Source organism: Dermacentor albipictus, chromosome 5 (assembly GCF_038994185.2).
Source record: "Dermacentor albipictus isolate Rhodes 1998 colony chromosome 5, USDA_Dalb.pri_finalv2, whole genome shotgun sequence".
NCBI classification, from domain to species: Eukaryota; Metazoa; Arthropoda; class Arachnida; order Ixodida; family Ixodidae; genus Dermacentor; species Dermacentor albipictus.
This window is the reverse complement of record NC_091825.1, coordinates 50,295,557-50,320,785: the sequence shown is the minus strand read 5'-3', so window position 1 is coordinate 50,320,785 and position 25,229 is coordinate 50,295,557. Positions and strand designations below refer to the sequence as shown.

General features: G+C 45.2%; 2 protein-coding genes across 7 annotated transcripts in view; one reads left to right on the top strand and one right to left on the bottom strand.

Annotated features, from left to right (window-relative positions):
* Positions 1-25,229, bottom strand: part of LOC135899217 (hepatocyte growth factor receptor-like) — a 204,556-nt gene that overhangs the window by 163,918 nt on the left and 15,409 nt on the right. For 3 of the 5 annotated variants that reach the window (XM_070538371.1, XM_070538372.1, XM_070538373.1), the window contains exons 1-3: positions 12,410-12,448; positions 12,126-12,316; positions 10,611-10,727 (exon numbers count right to left, since the gene is read on the bottom strand). In XM_070538371.1, coding sequence (XP_070394472.1) covers positions 10,611-10,727; positions 12,126-12,287 — 279 coding nt within the window. In that variant the 5' untranslated portion in view covers positions 12,288-12,316; positions 12,410-12,448. Of the gene's footprint in view, positions 1-10,610; positions 10,728-12,125; positions 12,317-12,409; positions 12,452-25,229 lie in introns of those variants that run through there. The other 2 variants (XM_070538374.1, XM_065428476.1) reach the window with 2 other exon arrangements.
* LOC135899218 (uncharacterized) overlaps positions 15,505-25,229 on the top strand; it is a 40,640-nt gene continuing 30,915 nt past the window's right edge. The window contains exons 1-2 of one of the 2 annotated variants that reach the window (XM_070538376.1): positions 15,505-15,630; positions 18,049-18,221. In XM_070538376.1, the coding sequence (XP_070394477.1) occupies positions 15,522-15,630; positions 18,049-18,221 (282 nt within the window). In that variant the 5' untranslated portion in view covers positions 15,505-15,521. Of the gene's footprint in view, positions 15,631-18,048; positions 18,222-24,372; positions 24,506-25,229 lie in introns of those variants that run through there. The other variant, XM_070538377.1, reaches the window with a different exon arrangement.

Genomic DNA, 25,229 nt, shown 5'->3' with positions numbered 1-25,229 from the left:
CATAAGCATTTTGTCCGCTTTAGATTTACTATTCCACGGCATTCACGGAATTGTATTATCATTTTTCGTTGTTGAGTTACAGAGTTGTAAACTTGATAGTCTCGTTTCATGAAAATTTTTTTATTTTTGCCAATATTTAATAAAAAATTGACGACCTAAATGAAAAATTCGAAACCAACAGTCACTAGATTTTAAGTTTTTCTTTTAAAGCCAAGAAAGCTCGTCAAATTTGATGCAGCAGTTGCCGAGAAAAACGAATTCTCCTTGTACATGTATTTAGATAGGAGCACCCGAGCTAAATGTTCCTCTTAAGGTCTTGTTCTAAGCGAAAACTGTTCAATGAAAAAATTGTAGAGCCCTATAGGCAAATATCCAAGTAACTGTTTGATTCTTTCGGGGGGGGCTGTGGTTCTAATTTTCCCGGACTTCAGAGAGAGTGCGCGAGACTTGAAGATGTACCGCGTGACTAAGCTCCTACGCACGGCGACATTTGTGCCCTGAAAAATGCTACGAACGCACGATCGGTGCAGCACGCAGGCCAAAGGCATAAACGTGCAAGACCCCAGCAACGGAGATGGATCGAATACAGAGATCGCGGCTTCCACTATTGCCGAGATGTATTGTCCGTTGAAGCACGACATATACGCGATAAAGCCACGACATACGCGATAAATAACGCGCAGCAATTCTTGAAGCTCTGTCAGCGTTTTTGCTGCTGGGAGCCACCGCGTAAAGGCCAGAATACATGGAGCGAATATGCGACGAATAGTCGGCGTTCGACGCCCGGCGGCGTACGCGCGACGCGCGGCGGCGGAGAAATCGTCGTTCGCCGCCGATCCAGCTGGCGCAGAAAAGTTCGTCGGGCGTCGGCGATACCGGAAGCGGCAAACGAGCGGCGCCCCAAAGCGAGCCAATCAGGTCTCACTATCCGCCCCGACTTCCGACCTGGCTTCCCCGCTTGTCCGTGTATGCCGATCCCGCTCTATCGTTCACGCTGGGGGCCGAATCTTATAACGGTTCGGTTGGGGGAACCGTTCCTTTGGCCTCACCTGATTGGCCAAAATTTTTATTACGTCACAGGTCGTCAGAGGCAGCGGGGCGGTATCGCAATTTTCGAATACGTCACGCATCTGTCAATCATCTTCAAAGCGAACCGGTCGTAGGAACCGGCGAAGGGGTAGTCCGCTTTGGGTTCCGTTGCAGTGGCTTGGCTTTGGCTTGTGACCCTGGCCGCGCGCGCCGGTCGCGCGACCCCGGAGACACGCGGGCGTCGCGCGCGCGTGCGTTGGTTGCTTCGGAGGCTATTACTTGCCTTCGTCGTCTGCTTGGCGTTCCTCTTTCGGTGTCGACCATGGCTGGAAGCGCGATACGCGTTCGAAGAAGTGACGCGGATAATGAGTTGCACCACCCTTGCTGGCTTTCTAAGTAAACCTTTTGCAGGCTACGCTATCAAATGTAGGGGACTCGGGTGCAAGCGTACGAGTGGCCATTCCACGCAGAGGAAGGAATATTGCGCGCTGTGGTTCATCGCCACTGGCCTGCACCTCCCAGAGGTCGGTCGGACGTGAAGCATTCATCGGAATGACCTAGATCTCTGCTGCCGACACCGTCCACAAAGTTGCTCTCGCAATCACTCTGTTGGCCGGTTGAAGGGCTGGGTCAGCTTTCCCGTGACCTCAGCTTCAAAGCCAATGCCAAGGAGATATTTGCATGGTGAGATCGAATTCTCAGTGCTATCGCCAGCGTGAATAGCTTGCAGATCGCCGTTCAGCAGTCAGAAGGGTTCAACCTAGGCTGGTTCAGCACTTCCATCGTTCGGCTGATAAAACTATACAGTCAGGACGGGAAGATATTGTGGAGATCTCTTATTTGGCTGCCTTTTTTTCTCTGGTTCGGGAGTGCCGCACTTTGTTACTCAATTTTACGGCACAGCGCGCAGCGTCAGCACCACACTTGTTCGATTTGACTTCGCGCAGGCAATGCAGGGCCCGTGTATCGTAATGTTCGATTTCAAGTTTCATTGCTTCTATCACGCGACGCGCCGTGGGGCTTATCGCAGGGACAGCGGCAGCGCGGCGGCGAGCGAGTCATGTCCGAGCCGATGACGAAAGGCGAAAAAAGATGGAAAATTGATATAGTCGGCTAGTAAAGGTGTCCCTAAGAACCAGTTCACGGTTTTGTCGCGCTCGCTACTTGAGAAGTGCCGGCAGTGCGTTCCTGTTGCATGCATCCTGCGAGCTCCTGGTAGCAGACGACATAGCGCTGCGCTCTGCCATCTCATTTGCGCTTGCGATACCGCCTGTCGGCTGAGAATAAAAAAGAATGACATTAATAAATTACTTCTGCATTGCGTAAACGCCCGGCACCACACGTTTATACTTAAGAACTTGGCGTATAATATTAAATTTATATTTTACATTTATTTAGCAAGCGGAAACATTCTGCAATTCCTCGATTAGCTCGTCATATAATGACGTACACTTCAGAGGTGGCACCCTCTCATCTATTGGTCGCGTCCACCCCTTCTTCCACCGCCGGCTTGAGAGTGGCACATCTAGTGACGTAAGCGGCGAAGCGAACGGTTCGTATTCCGAACCGTTATAAGATTCGGCCCCTGGTCTCCCGCTTTTCGTGTTCGTGGTATTCAAAGAGGCGCGGCTGGAATTTAACGAGAAATTAATTTCGGCTGTTCAGAAGCGTGCCATCCTGTGGGACATTTCTAAACAAAATTTTACGCGTTTTTAGAGTGTTCCGCAATTCAAAAGCAAGAATAGTCGTCGTTAAAGTTTTTTTTTGTCATGTGTTTCACTACAGCGCTTTTGCCTCATCTAGCCACACTGATAACAACGCAGCGGCTCGCCGGCGGCGGCCGCCGTGTCTTCGCTCCATGTAGCGCAGCCCGACGAACATTCGGTGTCGCGCCGCGGCTGATTTTCCGCCGCCCGAACATCGTCGTGAAAGTTCGCTCCATGTATTCTGGCCTTAAAGCGGGTTTTGGCGGCAGATGGCGATGTATCAGAGACGATGGTTGTAGCCATCACCTATCATTATTGCTTGCGGCCTATTCATTCTTTTGATCTGCGTGCAGCATCAATCATTCAATGTTAGCATGTTTGAGGGCACTAATGTCACTGAGAACAAATGTCTAGTTGCGTGGTGTTCTTTGAAATCTCCCGCACAATCGTTGCAGCGCGGAAAAAATAAGACCACAGAAGCTCTCGTCACGGAAAGAAATTGTTCGGGTATTTGTCAACAGGCTCTACAGCTTCTTTATTGACCATTTCACGTGTAAGCTTATATTTTAAACTTCGTTAGCTAACTATTACTGAACATTACCTAAGTTCACAGTAAAATATACTCCTAGTTGCTCAACAGGACAGTGAAATATACTAAGTTGGCTGCATTCGCGTCAATTTATTCTTCCTTGGCACGATTTAGCGGAAACGTCCTGCATACTAAAGTACTTAGCTTGGTCGCCTGTGCTTCCTGACGAGAACATTTAAATAGTTTGTTGTGACAGCATGCGGCAGCGTAGAACTGGGACAAAGTTGAATGCCTATAGATGTAGCTTACTGCATAACTAATAACCAGAATGATCGCCGCCACGCAAAACTGCTATTGTTGAGATCTTCTCATTCCTGTTGATTATTAAGTCGTCAGAAGCTCCTCAGAGTGATCGCAAAACAGACTCTGGTGGCGGACAATGTTTCTTCAGGAATCTACATTTGCGAAGGTTGAAGTGAAGTAGTCAAAATAAAGTTCTGCGGTGCAGCACGTAAATAGCGGTGGCTAAGTGACAGTGCTTCACATAAAGACAAGTCCCTGGGAATGGAATTTTGTATGCGCTTTAGTATTAAAAAATTACTTAGTCTTTAGTAAAAGCACGAATTTCGTGTGCGATGAAGGTGTACTCTGTCACGAATTTTTCTTGTAGACATTAGTAGAGGTCACTTTGAGCCCGAAATCACTTCGGCAGCAGTGCGCCAACATCACGGGCCTATATATATAGTTTCGACTGTCCGCACTAGCCTGGTAGCCTAATATCAGAGGCTCATCGAATCGAAGAAAACGTGTGAAGCATTGACTACTACAAGTTACGTGGACATCACGGAACAACGGCCACTGCAGGCCACATGACTTCTTACGTTCTACTTGCGACGCCGTCCAGCTGCCTTAAATGCGACGAGTTTACCGGCCCACGCAGTAGTTCGGCAGCAGTGCACCGAAAGCACGCGGCTAATTTCGACTTTCTGCGCATGCATGTGAGGAAGTTCATGTAATTGTTTGTTCCGTAGCTGGTACTCTAACTGAATCAAATGCCTTATCGTAATCTATGAAAGCCATATAGAGAGATTGATTGTACTCTGCAGATTTCTCGATTACATGATTGCTGATATGGATGTGATCCATCGTAGACTATTCCTTCCTGAAGCCAGCCTGAGGACCTTAAAAGAGAAAGTGTAAGAGTGGGGCTGAAGAATAAAATGCAGAAGACAAAAATAATATTCAGTAGCCTGGCAAGGGAACAAGAGTTCAGGACCCGATCGCCAGTCAGCCTCTAGAGTCTGTAAAGGAGTGTGTTCATCTAGGTCAATTACCCACAGGGAGCACCTGATCATGACAAGAAAATTTACAGGAGAATAAAAATGAGTTGGAGTGCATACGGCAGGCATTGCCAGATCCTGACTGCGAGCTCACCCCTATCACTGAAGATAAAGGTGTAGAATCACTGCATTCTACCAGTGCTAACATATGGGGCAGAAACTTGGAAGTTGTCGAAGAAGCTCGAGAACATGTTAAGGACCGCGCAAAGAGTGGTCGAAAAATTCTAAAAATTTTCCTAACGATAAATGTTAGGCATAACCTTATAATAAGAGACAGAAAGAGAGCGGTGTGGATCAGAGAGCAAACGGGGATATCCCATATTGTATTTGACATTAAGAGAAAGAACTGGACTTAGGCAGGCCATGAGATGCGTAGGATGGATAACCTGTGGACCATTAGAGTTACAGAATGGATACTAAGAGAAGGGAAGCGCAGTCAAGGCCGGCAGAATATAAGGCGAAGTGATGAATTTAGGAAATTTGCAGGCGCAAGTTGGAAGCGGTTGGCGCAGGACAGTGGTAACTGGAGATCGCAGGGAGAGGCCTTCGTCCTGCAGTAGACATAAAAACGGGATTATTATTATTATTATTATTATTATTATTATTATTATTATTATTATTATTATTATTATTATTATTCTCTAACGCACTGCTGCCGAACAAAGAGTATTCTGCTACTAGCCATGACACGCCTCATGCCAAAGACCTAAAATGTGTGGTAAAACTAATCGAGAATCTAAGCGCGACTTGGGAACAGAAATCATAGAATTGAAAGATGGCATAAAATACTGCTCATACACATGTGACGATGTCTGAGCAGGACAAAGGACTGAGAAATGACTTTGCAGCGTTAAGAAATAACGGAGATGACAACCCTGAGCTAGAAATTAGATGTAGAAAATGAAAAGTTGTCGCAACGTGTCGAAGAGCTCGAGCACTGCCATTTAGAAACTAAAGAAATAACCGGGGATGAGCAATCCTGTGAAAGTTGTGCGACAAATAGGAAAATGCATTGGAGCAACGATCAGTCAGCCTGACACTGATGCGTGCCACTGGGTACAAAGCCCGAATGCAGGCGCGAAAGACGTGAGTATTCGTTGTGTCCGACGAAGCGATGAGGTCGCTTTGATAAAAAAAAGGAACAGTTGAATGGGTCAGCACTGTGATACTAATCTGACAACTCTGGGCCCATGCGCGAACACCTTACAGAGACCAACACGAAGCTGCTTGCAGCGGCAAAGCAGAAAATAAAGATAAGTGAGCTGAAAACCTGTCTCGACGTCAAAAGGGCAAATATGTGCAGCAAGGGATGACAACACTCCTGTTCTTCGAATCGCTGATCAGGGGCGCTATTCTGGACATTCCGCCATTTTCTTCGGAGCGTGACGTAGGCGCGACGCAAACAAAATGGCGCTGGTGGCCCGGTTTTGCTTACGTAACGTGACGCCAACTTGACGTTTCGCCTAAGAAACTGAAATGAAGGCACTGAATGTAGCGTTATCGGTAAAGCAAAACAGTTTTCCTCCGCAGTAAAAATAAAGCAGCTATCTCAAAGCGTATGATTATTCTGTCGAAAACGCTTCTCGCTTCCGTCGTCTGCTGCGTACAAGCCGTCGTCTGCTTCAGTAGCTCGGATGCGTGTCCCTGGAAAATGGAATGAGTCATCGCATGTTCGTGCCAACGCGCTTGTTTTCTTTCTTGAGACAACATACGCGAACTACCAGTGGTGATGCGCGCACGTTCTAGGCCACGTTATCGCTATTTCGTGAAACGCAAGTGACTCAGCCCGACTCGGCTGGCTTAGAAACGGCCGAATATCACCGATAGCGTTGCGCGCGCCAGAGATATCCACTAGAGCGACGCAAGCGCCGGCGCTGCCATCTCTTGTTCATTTCGCTGGTTACTCGCACCGCGGGAGGAAACTTCAAGGCGCCGCCTTGCGTACATTTCTTTTTGTAAGTTAGAAAAAGGCCGTTGTCATAACTTTTGATTGTGCGAAAAGGCATTAATCTCGATTACAATACAAATTCAGCAGTGAAAAGTGGACAACATTGCTGAAAGTTTGCTATATTCAACCGATATTATTTCGTATTTACGCGTTCTTTTAAAAAACGATGGCCCAAAACACAAATGCCAACACCACCCGAGAGCGATGCAAATACTATGAGCACGCGTTATGAACAAAAGATTTTCGTGGCGCCAAACGACGGGGAAAATGTGGCGATACGCATTCCTCTCGGCTGCCACTGCATATGGCTGCCCATTAGCATAATTCGCGCGGCTCGTCGCAGCAAAAATTATGGCGGAAAATCTCAGCAATGGCGGCCCTGCGCAACGTCACGCATCGTCAAAATGACGTTTACGAAACAGCCCTTCCTGTGACGCTCCTCATGAGATATTCCTTCAGCCAATCAGCAAGCTGGCATGGCGCATATCTTGAATCGCCACCACATATTCGCGCAATTGCAGATGCATTGCACTGGCTTCTGCACGCTACCGCTCACATTCTTTTTGAAGCGCTAACATCACAATATATCTGCCAAGGACCAAAAAAATGTATTAGTCCATAACATTTGCAGCTCCACGTCACGTTTCGTCATCTTGATGAAAACGCAAAATTGCATTTTGCAATACTTCCGCTTCCCTGCACAAATTTCAAAACACGTGACCTTTCGACAGCCAATCAGAGAGTAAACATGGCGGCTAATGGCGGCCGTGCAGCCGCCATGCGTGTCCAGAATAGAGCCCCTAGACGATCTTTCTAAAATTATGCCGGTGGAATAGACAGTTGCTAGGCAGGCACTGTCTGAGAAGCCTTTTTTCATGGCTGTTTACAAAGAAGCTGATGGTCACTGTACCTTAGATAAACGCGAGAAAGGGCTTACTGACAGAAACAGAAAACCATGCACTTTAATGTAAGGAACATGAGGAATAAATGAGACGATTTGAGTTTCTTTTTTCCTTGTAATTAAGGCGAGTGAAATTTAGCATGCTATGTCTAACTTAGACGTTGTTGACAGATTGTAATCCTGTTTTCTTTTCTTTTTTCGCGTTATTTAGAGCACCTGCTTAGACAAAAGAAGAGTGGCGAAGTTGTAATTTATGTTAAAGATGCTCACTCCTACTGTGTTAACGAAGACTGCTCGGAAATGAGTGAGGATGTGGAATGTTTAACGTTACGCATAGAAAAAACGAGAACATCAGCGACTTACTGACCGCCGAGGGACACAAGACTAACTTCCGTGCTTTTCCGGAGCACTTGGTTTGACATGAATACCCGGTAATTGAGTTTAACCACGTATTATCATAGGTGATGTGAATATAAACGTAAGTTTCGAAGATATGTGGCCACTTGAGATAAATAATCTTTTAAATTCCCATGCTTAGAAAAATTACATTCGATTGCCCACTAGACTAACGGCGACTTCGAGCACGCTAATACGTAGGGTTATAAAATTTAGGTGACAGTGGCGCCACAGCCGGTGTTCTGATTATTGACGTAAGTGATCACGTGCCTATAGCTTCCATTATAAAGAACATCTTCCAGAAACAGAAAGCCGACCATCAAGCCCGTTTTCAGAGTAAAATTAAATGATCGCACATTACATCATTTTATATACTTGCCATCAAGTGAAGATTGGCAAGATGTGTATCGTGACACTGAAGTTGGAAGAGCATACACTGCCTTCTTCTAGCGCATGCGTGAATACTGCGGCATACTATTTCCACTAAAACAAGAACATCCCACGAATAAAAAGGCAAAAAAATAACATTGGTACTTAAATATCTGTACAAACGTATAAAAAACATGAAAATGCCACGTTCATAATTTTATCCGTACCCGCGATGAAGGATTGATTATTGAGTGTAAAAAGTATGCAAATAAGTTAAATAGTGACCTGGGAAAGGTTAAAGACGCCTATTGCGACAAATTTTTCACCAGGCTGTGCAATCAACTACGAAAATCGTGGGAAGCAGTGAACAGTTTAGCAGGCAAGAAATAGAATGATCAATTACACTAAACCAGAATAAGAGCGGAAAATTTGCTGTTAGCCTATACTATGAACAGACATTTTATAAAAGCGGGTGCTTGCACACTTGAGCGAGAATGTTGTATTAGTTATACAGAAAGTATAATTAAGGCTAGTAAAACTTTATTCTTTAGTCTTAGGGATTCAATTGTAGTAGCAGCTCTGTTAAAGAAACTAAAGCGTGATGCAGCCGCGGATGTAGTCAAAATTATATCGACTATAGAATTACATGTATTGCACGAAATCAGTTAATAGCTTCGGTAAACAATTTAACTTCAGCTGCTAGTGTGTTTCCGGAAGAAAGGAAGTAGCCCGAGTTATGCCAATACACAAAGATGGGGATCGAGGAAAACTTAATAATTGACCAATATCTATTTTCACCTTGTTTTCCAAAGACTTTGAAGAGGTAAAATATAACAGATTAATCACATTTTTCAATGCACATAGCGAAATTTCCAAGAGCCCATATGCCATACAAAAGACTAAATCCACCGAACAGGCTCGTCTATGTATAAAAGAAAATAATAGTTAGGATTCAAAAGAAGCATGCGCCGGCATTATTGTTAGACCTGAAGAACGCCTTCGATTATATTGACCACAAATACTATTAAGAAAATTGGGGACGCGCGCAGTGCGGAGAGTTGCAGCTCGCTTGCTTGAAAAATATTTAGGTAATCGGATATGGTTCGTGCGCTTACAATACGTTTCGTCGAGCGTTCTAGAGCTTCAGCGATGCGTCCCTCAAGGTTCCAAATTAGGTCCCTTATTATTCATACTCTATGTAAATTATATAGTTACCATGCTTGATTTACCAGAATTGACAATGTACGCCGACGATATAAATCTGATTTTTAGCTCGCATGACCTGAAGGACCTTCAGCACATTGTGAATCGGTGCCTAATTTCACTAGCAGGGTGACTTAACCAGAATAAGTTGCATAATATATACAACTGCCTTTCTCATTCGAAACTTTATTACGGAGGTCTGGTGCGGCGAACGAAGGCCAAAGCTAATTACAAGTTTGAAGTGCTTCTTCAGAAAAGAGGGCTGCGACTATACTGAAACCACCCAGAAGATTATGCAAATTTTAGGACAGCTCCATTACTCCAAGGCTATTATATGCTTCGTGCTGAGCAAACGTTTTACATGAAAGTATTACAGGGCATAAATAATGAAAAACTGTATGCTAAAAAGATGTTAGGCAACGCCGATATCTTATTCGACAAATCTTACGCTATATCCAGAGAACGAGGACAAATTATGGTAAAAAATGCTCTTGCTTACCAATCAACATATATATTGAGCAATGTTGAACAAAAGCTCAACTTCAGTTGTCCAGCAAAAGCGTTCAGGAAACAGGTTACAGAAATTTTTATGCAGGTAGATGTATATCTTGAAAGCTAGAAAGAATATCATTAACACAGTACCCACACACTATACTATGCAAAGCAGCATTTGTGTAACAACGTTTATTAACATGATCTGATGTCGTGTCAAATTAGCTTTGTTCGGTTTTCTTAAGTGACATCGCGTCCTAAGTCGTTGGAACAAAGCTACATGACTTCCGTGTATTGTATTCATTATACGATTTCTACGTTTCCTTTGTTCGGGTTGTCGAATTTTATTTTCCATTCGCTGAGTTATTTCCTTATTGTTTATTACAAGAATAATACTTTTTTGTTGTCCCAGGTTGTCTATGCATCGTTATATTTGTACATTTGATTTAGCAAGGGAGAGTAAGTTCTCTGCAAACTATGCCTTTCGTGTACCGATTTACAACTGATATCAGTTTGTGTGTATCTGAGTGCTGTATGAAGTGTTTACAAGGGTGTTGGCACCTCTGACAGGTTTATTGCTTTTAGTCCCCATCTGTCCTTTATTTGAGAAGAAAATATTAAAACAAAAATTAAACGAAAAAAAAATCAACCACTCCTTCAGAATCGAGTTCATGCGAGGCAAGCGTAGGGCCGTTACCTTATGCGTCATGGCATCAGCTCCCTGTCCTCGAAGCATTATTTCCCATAGCGTTGACACCAACGAGCAGCAGTCGTATAGCCGGAGAGAAAGCACAAAAAAGGGAAAGTGATGAGGCTGAAAAAAAAGGAGGTACATCTTTGTTCCACAGTACAGTCTTTAGCGGCGCCTTAGCATTCTAACATTGTAAACCTGGTAGCGTTCCAAATTCTGCATACTTCCATATTTTAACAACAGCCCGCTTCTTTTACATTAAATGTTTAAAAAGTTTGCGTGACATTACTCGTACCCAATTTTATCGCCTCTAAAGTTGCCGTAAGTCGGAGCAAAGCTTAGAGGTGCTAACCATAGCTACAGCACCGGCGCTAGGCATAGTATTCCAGCGTGTATAATACAATGACTGGCGCTGAAAGTCCTTCGTATTGCTCCTGTAAATTTTGACAACGTCGATGCAGGCTCCAAGTTTAAGAAAAAAGTAACCAAGACATCCAAGCCTGCACGGCTCTTAGAAATATTTAATGTGAAAGAAAAGGCAGTATATAATCGCGAGAATGCGCATGTCTATGCTATAGTATGTGACCCCGTTTATGGTGTAGCTGTCGCTGTTTTGTTTGTCTCTTTTGTGTTGCTGTGTGCAACGTGCACCAAGCTGCTGTAGCGTGTATATTGCTTCGAGGCATTAGTCGCATCTACTGCAATGCGGCGGCAACGGATCCCACTTTCTAGCGCGTGGTCTCAATGCGATACGCCATTCTTTATACGTGGCGCATAGAGTCCACTGCTATGACGCTCCATTAAGAGCGTCATAGCGTTAGATGGCATTAAAGTGTTAAAGATGGCATATGTTGCCTATTTTCATCCCGTGAGCATTAACGTAAAGTGGAGGAGAGTATCTCCCTCTCTGGAGGTTTGCGTGATTTCGTCGGCCGGCGTCTCCCGCATCTGGATTAGTACCTTCCGGTTCACCGAGGCAATTCGGCTATGTGGGTGCATCCACTCAATTTATACGGATGCGATGCCCTGGCGCAATGAAGTTGATTGCTATTGTCGTATTCATGCGAACCCCTCTGCTATTCGCCATTGGTGGCGCAGCATTCGAGACAGCGTCCACAGCAAAAAAATCTGAAGACCATTCAGCACAAGCTAATAGAATGCGAAGGTATTCACCCAGTGAGACCCGTAGGCAAACGTACGACCTTCCAGAATCGGTTGTATTTACATTGGATCGAAGCACCGACCGGTCAGCAGTAGAGATAAGCAAGGTACATTTAGAGTATTGGTGGACAAGAAGCAGGTAAGAGATAAGACCGGGGATCCGTTACAGGCAGGGGTATACCGATCGATACAATATGACTAGAGAAGTTTTTTTTTTTAGGAAAAAAAAAGAAAAGGTTAAGGGAGTGTATAGAAAACTCTAACATAAAGCTCAAGCACGCTAGGTGACTATTTGTCAGCGCCCCGTTTCATAGGGGATGCTAATAAATCATCATAATCGTCGTCCTCGATTCTACATACATTGTGCAGGGGCGTGCGGGACGAGCTGGACAACGCGAAACGAGCGCTTGCCGAGGCAGGCATCACGTGGCCGCACCGACCGCCGGAGGAACCGGACGTGCTCCACACGCTGCTGTTCGCCGCCATTCGTCTCGGATGGCCGGCCATCTTGCGCGTCGACATCCTCGGTGCGTCCGCGCGCGATATACCTGCTGCATCGAACTGTTTACTGCAGCGCCCGAAAGTAGCCAACACAACGCACAATAAAATCAAACAAACGAAGAGAAAAATTCAGCAGAACTAACCTCACTGTGAATGTCGACGTTGATGCGATTAGCACTGAAGCAATGTGGCGCGACGCCGAATTTTCACCACCGAAACGCGTCGTGTATATATGAGGTGTGAATGCAGTTGGACTGCTCTTTTGCGCTTCCCTCTCGACGGGCTGCGCCACCTAGCGACGCCACCGCGATGTCCGCGCGTGCGGCATGCATGTGCGAATATATATTCAGACAGGATTGTGTGCATATATACGACGCGGATTCAATTGCGCCCCGCACCGGATAAATTAATAAGGATTTTTTACAGCAAAGCTATTAAGCGATAGTTCCCCCAGGATCGTGTCCGTGTGTCGACACGAAACTCGAGCCTTCTCCTCCGGCGTCCGCATCAGACGCCACCTGCGTTCGTGCCGTCGAGTACGCGCCGTGATTGACGCGTACCTGCTTGAATAAAACGTCATTACGTGGGCCGATCCTGAAGACAGTGCAATGCTGGGCCGACCCGCGGCGGAGGTGAAGCAGGTGCTAAGCACTCCCCAAACGTGCGCCGATCCCGAAGATAGCGCAATGCCGGGCCGACCCGCGGTGGAGGTGCAGTTCGCCATTAAGAGGAAGCTTTAGCTCGAGTGCTCCTATCTAAATATACTTAAAAGCAGAATTAGTTTTTCTCGGCAAACACTGCACCAAATTTGGCGAGGTTTGTTGCATTTAGAAGAAAAACTTAAAATCTAGGTTTCGAATTTTCGGGTTATTTTTTATACAAAATTGGCAAAGATCACAAATTTTCAGAAAACGAAACTATCAGGTTTACAACTCTAACTCAGCAATAAGAAATGATATCACAATTATCTTAATTGCATATAATAGTACATCTATAGCGGACAAAATTGAAATGTTGCACATTAATTGGAAAAAATTTAGTAATATGGAGATGCAGACTTTGCAGAACCCTTGCACTCCACGTAACAAATTTACGTAAGATATAAATTGACCGGTCGCTCGGTCGGTCGGTCGGTCGACCGACATAAGCTTTCTTTGGTAGATAACCTGCCCCCTATTTTCGCCAAATAAATGCTTGTCACGTTTCGAAATTATTTAAGCGACGACACTGGAGATATCTACATGATTCTTATTACACTTGGAACTATGGAGATAAAGAGAGTCAGTAATTATGTGCAAAGCTTCTCTTATACGAAGAATATTTGAATTGCTGCCACACATTACCCTTGAAGGGGCACTGAAGCACTGTTTATCGAAATGTAGAAATGCATTTGAACCTAAAATAGCCTATTTCAGCAATACTTTGCCGAAAAAATGTATACTTCAATGCATCCATCAGAAGCGCAGTCATTCGCAATCAAGTCTGCCGAGGCGTCTTACCGTGAGCGGCCAGGAGTAAGCACGCGCTGGCTACCGTTCATGTGGTCAAAGTTTCGCGTGTTTTGAGGCTGCTTTAACGTTCAAAACTAGCCGAAATTGGTGAGACCCGACGGCTACGACATCGATGCGCAGGGTGGGCAAATGTATATTCCTGCGCGGGCGGCCGCGGCCGAGCATGAGCAGGCGATAGTCGGCTTCTTCAGGAAGTAAGTAATTATTATGGGAATTCGAAAGCAGATTTTCACCTATTTCAGGCTATATCTTGAACTTTGTCAATAAATATGCACACTAACAGTATAGAAGAGCACTGATTTAAAAGCTCCTCTCGATTGACTACAGCTATCGGCCAACAGCAGTCGCTTGTGGGAATCCGTTATATTACGAAATAAATCCTCCAGAACAGAGTGAGGAGCAGGCTTTTGTTGAAAAGAGAACGTTTGAGAGCTAGGTGACTTCGCGTTCGGCTTGCGAGGTCCACGCGACGCGCACATTTGCAACACTACGCTGAGATGTTCACAGCAGCGTTTGCCTATCCATGGACTATGTGTGTTTTTTTTTTTGTTTTTTTTGTTTTTGTTTTTTTACGAAGCCCGAGGATGGTTCAGGGCCCCTTTCAGATGTCTCTCAGGACACTGGGAAGCATTACGAATGAAGGCTGCGTAACGCTTTCGAGCACTTGCATGAATAATATTTTTTAAAGATTCTAAATAACTGATACTCTTTAAACTCTGCCCGCACAATGACATGCACCTTATTCATTTTAAGTGTAAGTTCCATGACACATTAATTCGTTCGGTACACTGGGCAAACATTCTACGCGGTTCGCAAAGCACAATTCTAGCTACATGGGCATAGTGGAGCTGATAAGAACTACAAGCTCCCGTATTTTCAAACAATCCTCCATTTGAAGCCCTTCCTCCACTCGACCGAGTTTAGCGCCGTGCCGCCACTCGACTCATAAAGACGCTACAGCTATCAAGAATTGCCGTGAACGATCACAAAACGCAGTGACCACTTCTGTCGAGGGGTGGCGCTGCTATGTACTTTCTCTAGTCTAGGTCAAGCATTGAATGGAGGAACGTTCTCGAACGCGGAGGTAAGAGACAGAAAAGGCTCGAGGTGCACGCGAAAACCTTCTGGGCAATATTATCTCCGTATGTGCTACACTGCATTTGAGGTGTGACATGTGCAGCTGTACACGCAGTGTCTGCAGGCGATAATTCAATATATCCTATCGACTTCGTTGCGAAATTCATACAATAAAGAGTTTTGGCTTACCTATATACGCTTTACCTTTTATCGAATACCGTGTTATGGGACACGTGGCTGGCAGTAAGAGCATTGGTAGATACACCTTTGCGACACTTTGTAGAGCGACAATGCGTTAGAAATCTTTTTGTGCTATATGAGTGTTCTCTCGTCAAGCGGCAAACAAAAAAATGATTGCAGCTTGAGGAATTGTCCTGGTGCCAACACTTTTCACCAGCAGCCAAGCAAACTCAGACTCTCTTAGCAAACTAAGCACGCTCACACTTTGTGTCACGCTGAAGAAGCACGTCGACTGGCTAGACTTTGGACGCTGCCCTCACAAGGCTACAGCAGGCCTCGCTACGGTGCCCGTCATATCCCCGTCAGCTTTGCTCCCGGTGCCTATAGATCTTTTACAGCACCATATCCGCGGGCGCCGCCATATTTGCTCACGTGACGGCACCCGTCATTCAGCGCTTTCTGATCGGCGCTTGCTCGCTTGTTTAGAATGGCCACGGCGGCCTCAAACACGGCTCAAACAGCCGCCATTTCGGCTGTCACGGTGAGCAATGAGTTAGTAGGCGACAGAAGGCTGTGGCCGAAGCTGCAGGAGCAGTGTAAGTACACATTTCATGAATGCATTTGGTCTGCGCAGCAATCTTATCGTGTGTAAGCTGACCGGCTAAAGGCGACGAATGAAGCAGCCTCATGTTTGCTTTTACCTTCTATATTCTCATATTTCCAGCGGTAGACTTACAGGGCTGTTACGGCCGTGCACCTGTTGTGTTAACTGTATGTGCGACAACATCGTTCAAGAATAGGTGTGTGTTCACGCGAAGAAAGAGCCTGTTTGCTGTAACCGCGTGCTTCTTATTGCATGAACTTCTTGTTGCGTACTTCTTGTTGCATAACCTGAAAATGGTTTTCTGAAAACGTACAGCGCAGAATAATATATATGCTTGTGGCGTGCATAAAACATGCTGCAAGTGCCTGAGCGATCGCCCACCTGCTGTTTTGAATCTCGGCGCAGAGAGAAACCTCGCGGAGCCCGCCTATTACTTCACGTCTGACTTCACTGGAAAGTGGGTTCATTCGAGCATGTCAGTCGCGATTGCCTGGGGAATGGCGTCTCCTTCACTTGAATGCTTATTGAATTTCAACATCGCGTCGTGATATTTTGTTCCAGCGCTGGCGGTAACGATGTGCTTTCTTCTTCTGCATATGGTGTTAGGCTGTACGTCAGTGCCGGAAACGGTTACCGGTCATTGGCGGCACTTTACAATCCAACGCTAGCGGTAGAGCTCGTTGTGATTCCCTTGCGGGAAGGTGTTCATGGCGAATGGTTGTAAATACGCACACTCCGTGTACAGCTGAGGCGGATAAAGTTCCCACACAGTCTCTTCCCATACATTCAAGTTCATGTTGCAGTTCTTGCAGTTCGCAGCGGAGTACGTTTTCTCTCAGCTCTTCGCCATATTAAGTAAACATTACTAAGGGACTCCCGGCCTTTCGGCGGAACCTTGTGGCAGCTGCGAGCGGCGGCTGATGCCTGCTCGCCCTAGATTCAGAAGGCGTTCACTGACGACCTGCCTATGGCGTCTCCTGGTGCACGGCAGGTATACTGCTCGCTGTAAAAGGTCTATATTTAGCGCGGACACCTGTTTGCAAGAAATCACTGTACCACAATCTTCACACCGGTTACTCTGGACCGTTACTCATTCGATAGAGTGATGTGAACTTTGTGGCCGTCGAAGTGACGGCACGTAATCAACGTTTACGTGCGATGCAACATGTTCGTGGCCCACCTCAAGTAGTATCGCCATCACAGACCCCTTAAACATCAGCGGCGACCTTCGCTTGTCCCTGGGGCAAATGTCGCAGCCCTTCGCGGCGGAGCCAGAGAAAGAAGAATTGGGAGATCGCGTGAACTTGGGCCCTATAACGTAAAACTATTCCAATATGTTTTTATTCTAATCTCCTGACGTCAGATTTGCTTAACCGCCGACGCATGCATCGGACGGTGACCCGCCGAGTTGTCTAAACAGACCAATCTAATGCTCTCCTCGTTTATAGAAGGTCACTTCTGTTTGCTTTAAAAACGAATAACATTGCCTACTCTGAGCGGCTTGTCTTAGCTAACTGGCTGACAAAAGACGAGGAGCACGCTCAAGTGGAGAGGGATTCGATGGGACCGAGCCAGTGCACTCAAAATCGATAACCGAATGAAGATGGTGGTGTTGGCGTCTGCGATTGGTCCGCTTTCCCTTACTCAGCTTGCGGTGGCTGGTCGAAAATTACGGTGGCATGCAACGGAAGCTTAAGAATGACGCTAAAATGGATCGTCAGCAAAGAAAAGTTGCTGAGCGAGGTCGAAAACGTGCCGAAAGTACTCGAAAACGTTACACGACCACGAAAAAAGTTTTATTGTACGCAAATAAACCCATGCTTTCCGGCAGGTGCGAGTAGCCAGTGCGTGAGTGATCGGTGGCAGCCATCTTTTATTCCTTTCGGAAAGGGGCAGCCTACGGCTATTCAGAGAAAAGTTCAGTTTTAGTCGGGATATTAATGCATCTTTAACGCGTACGCGTCATTTTGACGCAGCGAGTTTTCGCTGTGTTGTGACGTCGCGTGACAGGCAGGTGAAGTGGATGCAGCCCAAAAACTTTTGACCAATAGCCGAGGGATAATGGCGAAAACGCGTTGAATCAGAAATAACTATTTTTCTTTTGTTCAATCCAGTCATGCATAATCGGAGTGTACACGTCATATTATATGGGAAACTACCGCAGTTTGCGTGACGTCGCGTGACTGTCAGGCGACCCTCATACGTTCGTAACAAGTTTGTTGCTCACTGCAGCGACAATTCTCTGTCCTTTCTGGTAAGACACTGGTGCCACCAACGTCATCGCTCATGTAAACGTCTCCAGCAATCCAAAATTCCCTGATGGGTGATATGCATATGGACGAAGGGCTATAACTTTCCTTTCTGCAATATTGCAAGGGCAGCTCACAACAATTATGGTGTCCCCTTGCAGGCTCCGGCGACGACCCGCAGCAGCCGGGACAAAGGGAGCACACCATCGCGTTGTCGCCATCGCGTGAGTTCACAATGCTGGCTCGGAAGCACGCCTCCCTGCCGGAAGCCGCGCTGTCACGGAATGCGTACTTCTCCCTGCTCAGGGACAGCTTCACCTCTGGCGCGGTTGAGGTGAGTGACGAGTCGAATACCAAGCCTTCGATTGACAGTGCGATTAACTACGTTCGTCGACTCACTGATTCGGAACCAGAACAACATAACCATGCAATCGAGTTAATCTAGCTCCCGTAACTTAGTCACTACTAACTCTTACGAGCACCTAACTACTTTAATATCTGGAGACTCCCGCTTGACCTTGGCAATTATTCTATAGGCGCCGAGCACGGAGCTTATGACGTTACTTTTACAACTACGCAAATGGTTCTTTCGAACATTCTTTATCGACAGTTTGCCCTCCTTTTGTCATGTATCGTTTTGAATTCGAAGAACAAGATGTACCTTAAACCATTATTTCTTTATTTCCGGTGTAACGTCTCTAATCCTAGAAAGGTTACGCGGCAAATGAAGTTTAAAAAAGTATTACTCTGCATAATACACGATGTAGTTCTTCCCGCTAACCTGCCTTTGTTTCACAAAATTATAAACACTAAAGCAACTTCGCTATACTGCTAATTTTGCTCATTCTAGATAGTTTTACGGACGGTTTTATTTCGCAAGCATTAGCTGTGGCTGCTATGGCGAAGGAGTTAAAATCTGAGCGCTTATTATCTCTCCCTGCAAGAACTATTTCGCTAAACTCGTCCCTAAAATATCTTACTTGGTGTGGCTGCTGCTGTCGGTGAACTACAGAGCCCGTTTTCAAACGTATTCGTGAGGCCGCGAAACATGGCGCTGACGCTAGAGACAAGAGCTGTGCCGAAAATCGGGCGAGCCCGCGAGCACGCAACCACACAACCAGAGAAGCAGAAGAGCCGGCGATAGGAAAATACGGCGGCGAAGGCCTGTTCGTTGATGCTAGTCCCTTCCAAAAATTACTAGAACGAACTCTGGCGCTGAAATCGCCTAACTAGGGCACGATGGTTAGTACATACGATTTTTTACAATTTTCGTGCTTGTGGCTTCAAGCGTTCTTGTGCAAGTTACTGACTATTTCATTTCATTTCATGTATTTACCCCAAGGGCCCAGAATCGGGCATTATATAGGCGGGGGGGGGGGGGATAACCACAAGAAATTTCAAAGGTGGGTTAAAACCATGAGGATCAAAATACAAAATACAAAACAGCACTGTTTTAAGCATACATGAGATACAAAGCATCTAGTAGTAACCTGGCGTAACGATTATATAATGCAATTAAGCAAAATTGAACTACAAGACTATTTAGAATAACGCAACAAATACGTGACAGTGATCAAAGATAATAGGGCACTGAAGCAGGATAACATGGTAGTTTACAAAAGATCAGCTGGTATGGCAGGTTTGCTCATTGAGGTAGTTTAGTAAAGCCGATTGGTCAAAAGATAATTCCTTAATGTTGACAATGAATTGCGGAAGGGCGTTCCACTCATTTATTGATAGGACTAAAGGTGAGTGTAAATATTTTTTAGACCGTGCGAAAGGTGGGCATGCCTTGAGATGTGGGCTGCTGGATGAATGACTTTGCGTGAAGAAGCACTGTCACGGTAATAAACACTCTGAAAAAAGGATAATCGTGAATATTTTCTGCGTATTACGAGAGGTAAAATGCCAAGGGTTCTTTGTTATAGACGACACACTGTGATAACGAGAATATGAGGACGAGATGAATCTAGCAGCTCTGCTTTGAATTCATTCCAGCATGTCAGTAAGGTAAGCTTCATGTGGATGCCATATGTTAGAAGCGTACTCTAATGATGGTTTAATTAGCGAATTAAACGCCTGAAGTTTGGTGTCAGAATTAGCAATGCATAAGTGACCTTTGAACGCCAAGCTTTCTAAAAGTTTTGCTAGTGATTAGTTCTAAATGACCAATCCATTTTAGATTGCAAGTGAACAGAACTCCTAAGTATTTAGTCGAAGAAACTGTTTCAACTGCAGGATTGTTAATTAGGTAACCGTTAAGCAATAAATTGAGACTAGGACCAAATTTAACCTGTTTATTTTTCTCGATGTTAATTCCCATCTGCCATTTGCTGCCCCATTCTGAAAGAGTCGTTAAGTCGGATTGCAGGGTTAAAGTGTCGTTCTGGTTTGCTATTTCTTTATATATTACGCAGTCATCAGTAAAAAGACATATGGAAAACTACATGTTAGTCGATACATTGTGTATGTAGATTAAAAATAACAGCGGTCCCAAAACGTATCCTTGTGAGACCCCAGAGTTGACATGCATGTGGTGAGATACGTAGTGATCGATTTTAACACCCTAAAATTTGTTGGTTAGAAAGTGCTTAATCCAGATAAATGTTTTCCCATCTAGCTTTAGGCTACGTAATTTTGTTAGAAGGCGTTAGTGAGGGACGTGATCGAATGATTTAGAAAAGTCAATAAAAATTGCATCGATGAAAAATCGCCCATTGATGGAGTTGTGTAGGTCGGTGACTAGTTCAAACAACTGCATGTTACAGGAGCGGTTTTTCTGAAAGCCGTGTTGGTTTTCAAAACGTAATTTGCTAGATTCAATGTCAGACATTATTTGACTGTATATGATATGCTCAAGTAGTTTGCAGCAAATAGATGTAAGAAAAATGGGACGGTAATTGCTAGTGAAGTGTTCGTCTCCAGATTTAAAGGAAGAAATTACATGCGTAATCTTCCAGTCATCTGGAAGAAGTCCAGTTTCCAGAGACTGCTGAAAGATTAGTCATAACATGTAAAACAAATTATCTGATGTTAGCGTCAAAAGTTTTGCGCTGATACCAACCGGCCTAGGTCAAGTTTTGCATAGAAGCATCTCTATTGCACGTGCTACGCCTGTTTCTGTTATCGAGATAGGTGTAAACTCGTGCAAAACTGCTTGCATTTGAAGCATCGTAGATTGTAAAAATTAAAAATTAGATTATGGGGTTTTACGTGCCAAAACCACTTTCTGATTACGAGGCACGCCGTAGTGGAGGACTCCGGAAATTTCGACCACCTGGGGTTCTTTAACGTGCACCTAAATCTAAGTACACGGGTGTTTTCACATTTCGCCCCCATCGAAATGCGGCCGCCGTGGCCGGGATTCGATCCCGCGACCTCGTGCTCAGCAGCCTAACACCATAGCCACTGAGCAACCACGGCGGGTATCGTAGATTGTAGCGCCAGCTCGTCTAAAAAGACCGAAGCGAAATGTTGATTGAAATTTTCAGCAGTTTCTTCTATCGACAGTAGGTCACCATTTTCACATTTGAGTTGTACGCTCGGTAGCTTTTCTTTCGGGTTTATTACCCGCAAAAATTTTCCACGGTCGGTGATCATCAGACTAGGCAATGTACAGTTAAAGTATTTGTTTTTAGCTTCATTGATTGAGGTCTCCGTAAACTTTGATAGCTTTTTGAAGTTTTCCCAGTCTATATCGGAATTTTATGTCGAAGCTTTTCTAAACGCCGGTTTTTATTGTTAATATTTCTCTTGACATCACGTGTGAACCAAGGATCATCTGCTTTGGAGAGGAGAGTTAATTTTGGCACACAGCAATCTTCCATTTTTTTAAGGTTGTCTCTACATAAAGGCCAGTTGTGGTTAACTGATGCGATTGCGAAATTTTGCAGGAATTCGGCCACTAAAGCCGTGAACATGCAGTTCATTTTGGCAACATCTACACGAGCATAGACAAATATTGTTTTCATTTTCTTTGTTTTCGTTGGTCGTGCTACCTATAGTGCAGTGAACGGCCTTATGGTCACTTATTTCTTCAAGAACAAGAGCGTTTCCGTATTCAGGACGGTTAGTAAATATCAGATCCAGAATATTTTCGCCTCGTGTAGGGTATTTTACCAATTGGGAAAGGTTATGAAGGTGTACAGTATGCAGAAAGGGAAGGTATTCTTGGTGATTATTGTTACCTAGAACAGAGGGAATCAACCAGTCTATTACTGGATAATTAAAATCACAGGTCAAAACAAGTGTAGCATTCGGGAACTTAAAGGTAGCGCGAACCAATAACACAGTGCACGTGACAATAACTCATAGCAATCCAAATCATTTCAAGCGGCGAGTCAACAGGTATAAAAGATTGCTGAAATTCCCTTTTTAACAACAATTATTACGCCACCTCCCCGCGACACTTTTCGGTCTCTGCGAAAAACAAATGATTTCGGCAACGATAGTTCATTATCAGCAATATGCCCGGTGAACCACGTTTCTGTGCCGATGATGATATCAGCATCACACGCGTGTATCAGCGTTTTTAAGATATCAACTTCGCTAAGTAAGCTTCAGAAGTGATTATGATTTATTTTTCTAAATTTCCAATTATTCATAAGTTTCTACAGGCAATTAGCCTTTGTTCAGATGCGTTATCATTGTAAAGTGTTGTACTTATGACGCGATATATTGTTGAAAATGATCACTCTGCAAAGTCACAAAGCACTGTGAAACCAAAGGGACGAACCGCAAGTAATTCGCATGCTGTAGCTGTGCACCCTGTGCTTGCCACTATGCTTGACGCACCTGTAGGCAGTACGGCACCAGAGTTCTCTCGAATAAGTATTGTAGGAAACTCTGTCGTGGTAGTAGTTAACACCACGCCAACTGTCGAAGAGCTGGCGAAGTGGCTGAAATCCTCCCTAAATCATTAAGAACAGAAATGTTGGAGCAAAGATTGAATCGGGCAAGGGTGACATCGAATGCAAAAGAAAAAAGAAGAAATAAGAGAAATAAGTCGATGGTTCAATAGTAGTATTTCTAGGACAATGATACATAAATTTTTGATGTGCGGCAACTTTTGCAAATGAAGTTTTGCCCTAATATTATCGAATTGAAACTAGTCCTTATAGAGTGTTCCTTCTGCAGACGCCCCCAAAAAGCGATGTATCACCCAGATGCGCCTAAAGCGACATAACTGGTAAGAAACGCCACACAATAAAAAGGGGGTCGACCAAGTGTCGGTGCTAAAGGAAACAAGATCGACGTAAATGGTGGTTCAAATGATTCACTGAGCAAGTGTTCAATATATCTCTCTATTCTGTATCTTCCTGTCTAATTTCCATGTTTATTATACACTCATTTCTTGTTCTTCTCGTATTTCACATGCTATTAAGTCAACCTTGTTGACGAAGCGTCGGCATAGCGTTCGACGCTTGGTTCACCGCTTTCCTTTCGATCAAGATGCCAACTGGGCCGATTCCGGTGATGATTCAGTCATTGGTGCGACCTTCTGAATTTTCGTCTATACTGGTGCCAGTTACGCCAGTACAATTAATTTTATCTACTCTGTGACTAGTACTTGCTTCATGTGGGCACCACCAAAGCCACCTTCTAGACCCCATCATCCCGCTCAAGTCCTGCTTAGTACAAGCAAAGTCGCTCCAAAACCCAACAGTGTACGACACGATGGTTTTGCCTCACTATACCTTTGTCTAGGGAGGTGCACGCTTCACAGGGGCTACAGTGAGATGTGGTTAATTTTCGAATACATTGGCGCTATTTACGCCCGCGCCGTTAATTTTTTCTTCCACTGTGACTAATTCTCAATTGTCTCATTGCGATCTGCATTCTCATACCTCTTGCGGCTCGATACGGCACTCTGGAAGCGTGAAATGGCCATTTTTTTATGGAATTGGATGCAAATACACAGATCCCAGATACTCCAAACCCGTGTGAAGTCAGCTAAGAAGTTCTTGTCTTAAAAAAGAAGCGACAAAAACGCAGCCATAGCTAGCAGGGAGTAATCAAAGGAGAATGCATTTGCCCGGTTTCCTGTGTCAACAGTGGTTTATTCCAATATAATGATTTCAAGACAGATGCAAAAACGAACCCATTTTCTTCACAATGCACTAAAAGCTGGTTGAAAGGATGTAGAAGTATAAACTATTATACTGACAGAAAAAGTGTAAATGGAAATGATCCTGAAAATGATGCATCCATTGTCAAGGTAGTGCGTGCAGCATATATATATATATATATATATATATATATATATATATATATATATATATATATATGTATGTATGTGTGTGCGTGTGCGTGTGCGTGTGCGTGTGCGTGTGTGTGTGTGTGTGTGTGTGTCTGTGTGTGTGTGTGTGTGTGTGAGGTGGGGACAACAAGTCGACGTGTGTCACAGAGTGAGGTGGTAGGCGAATAAAATCTATGCAGCTCAGATGGCTTGGAGGCGGGTCCACAGGGTCGGCAAGAAGAGGCAAGTCAAGGCGAAGTGAGCCGGCCAAACAGTCAATGACGGCAGAATGATGGACAAGAAAATCCAGACCGAGAATGAGTTCGTGAGGGCAATGCTCGATGACGGTGAAGAGAACGACGGTGTGTCTCTCAGCAATGGTGAGTCGGGCAGAACACATGCCAACAATAGCGACAGTCCCTCCGTCGGCGACTTGTACAACGCGGTTCGGGGCAGGCGTCAGAACTTTCTTGAGCCGACGGCGAAGAGCCGCACTCATAATGGACACATGCGCCCCGGTGTCAATCAACGCGCACACAGGAACATTGTCGACGAGAATGTCCAAAAGATTCTTGTTCGAGGGTAAGGTGAAACGAGGATTTCGTGCCAATGTCGTCAATGCAGCTTCACCTCCAGAAGCTGCACTGTCTAGTTTTCCGGTCGGGGGTGCGGCGAGTAGGTCGGAGAAGGAGCACGGCGTGAAGGGGGCGAGCGAGATTGGCGGCGGGAGGAAGAAGGCGAGCGGGAGTAGCGGGGTCGTGTCAAAGGTGTCGCAGGGTCAGATGATGGAGCGCGCATAGAAGGGGCGAAGGAAAAGGATGCGCTAGAGGGGCGAGGGGGGTAATCAGGATAATAGCGCGTCGGAGAAGTCCAGCGGCTGCGGCAGTGGCGAACGACATGTCCAATGCGTCGGCAGTTGAAGCAGATCGGCTTGTCGTCCACGGTTCGCCATTCGGAGGGGTTGCGCTCTCCATAAGAGGAGTAAGAAGAGCGCGGTGGGGACGTGCGTGGAGGCAAAGGTTCCGAGCGTACGGAACGAATGGATTGCACGCCGACGTTGGACAACTCTTGACGGACGACGGCCTCGATCAAGGAGACTGTCAC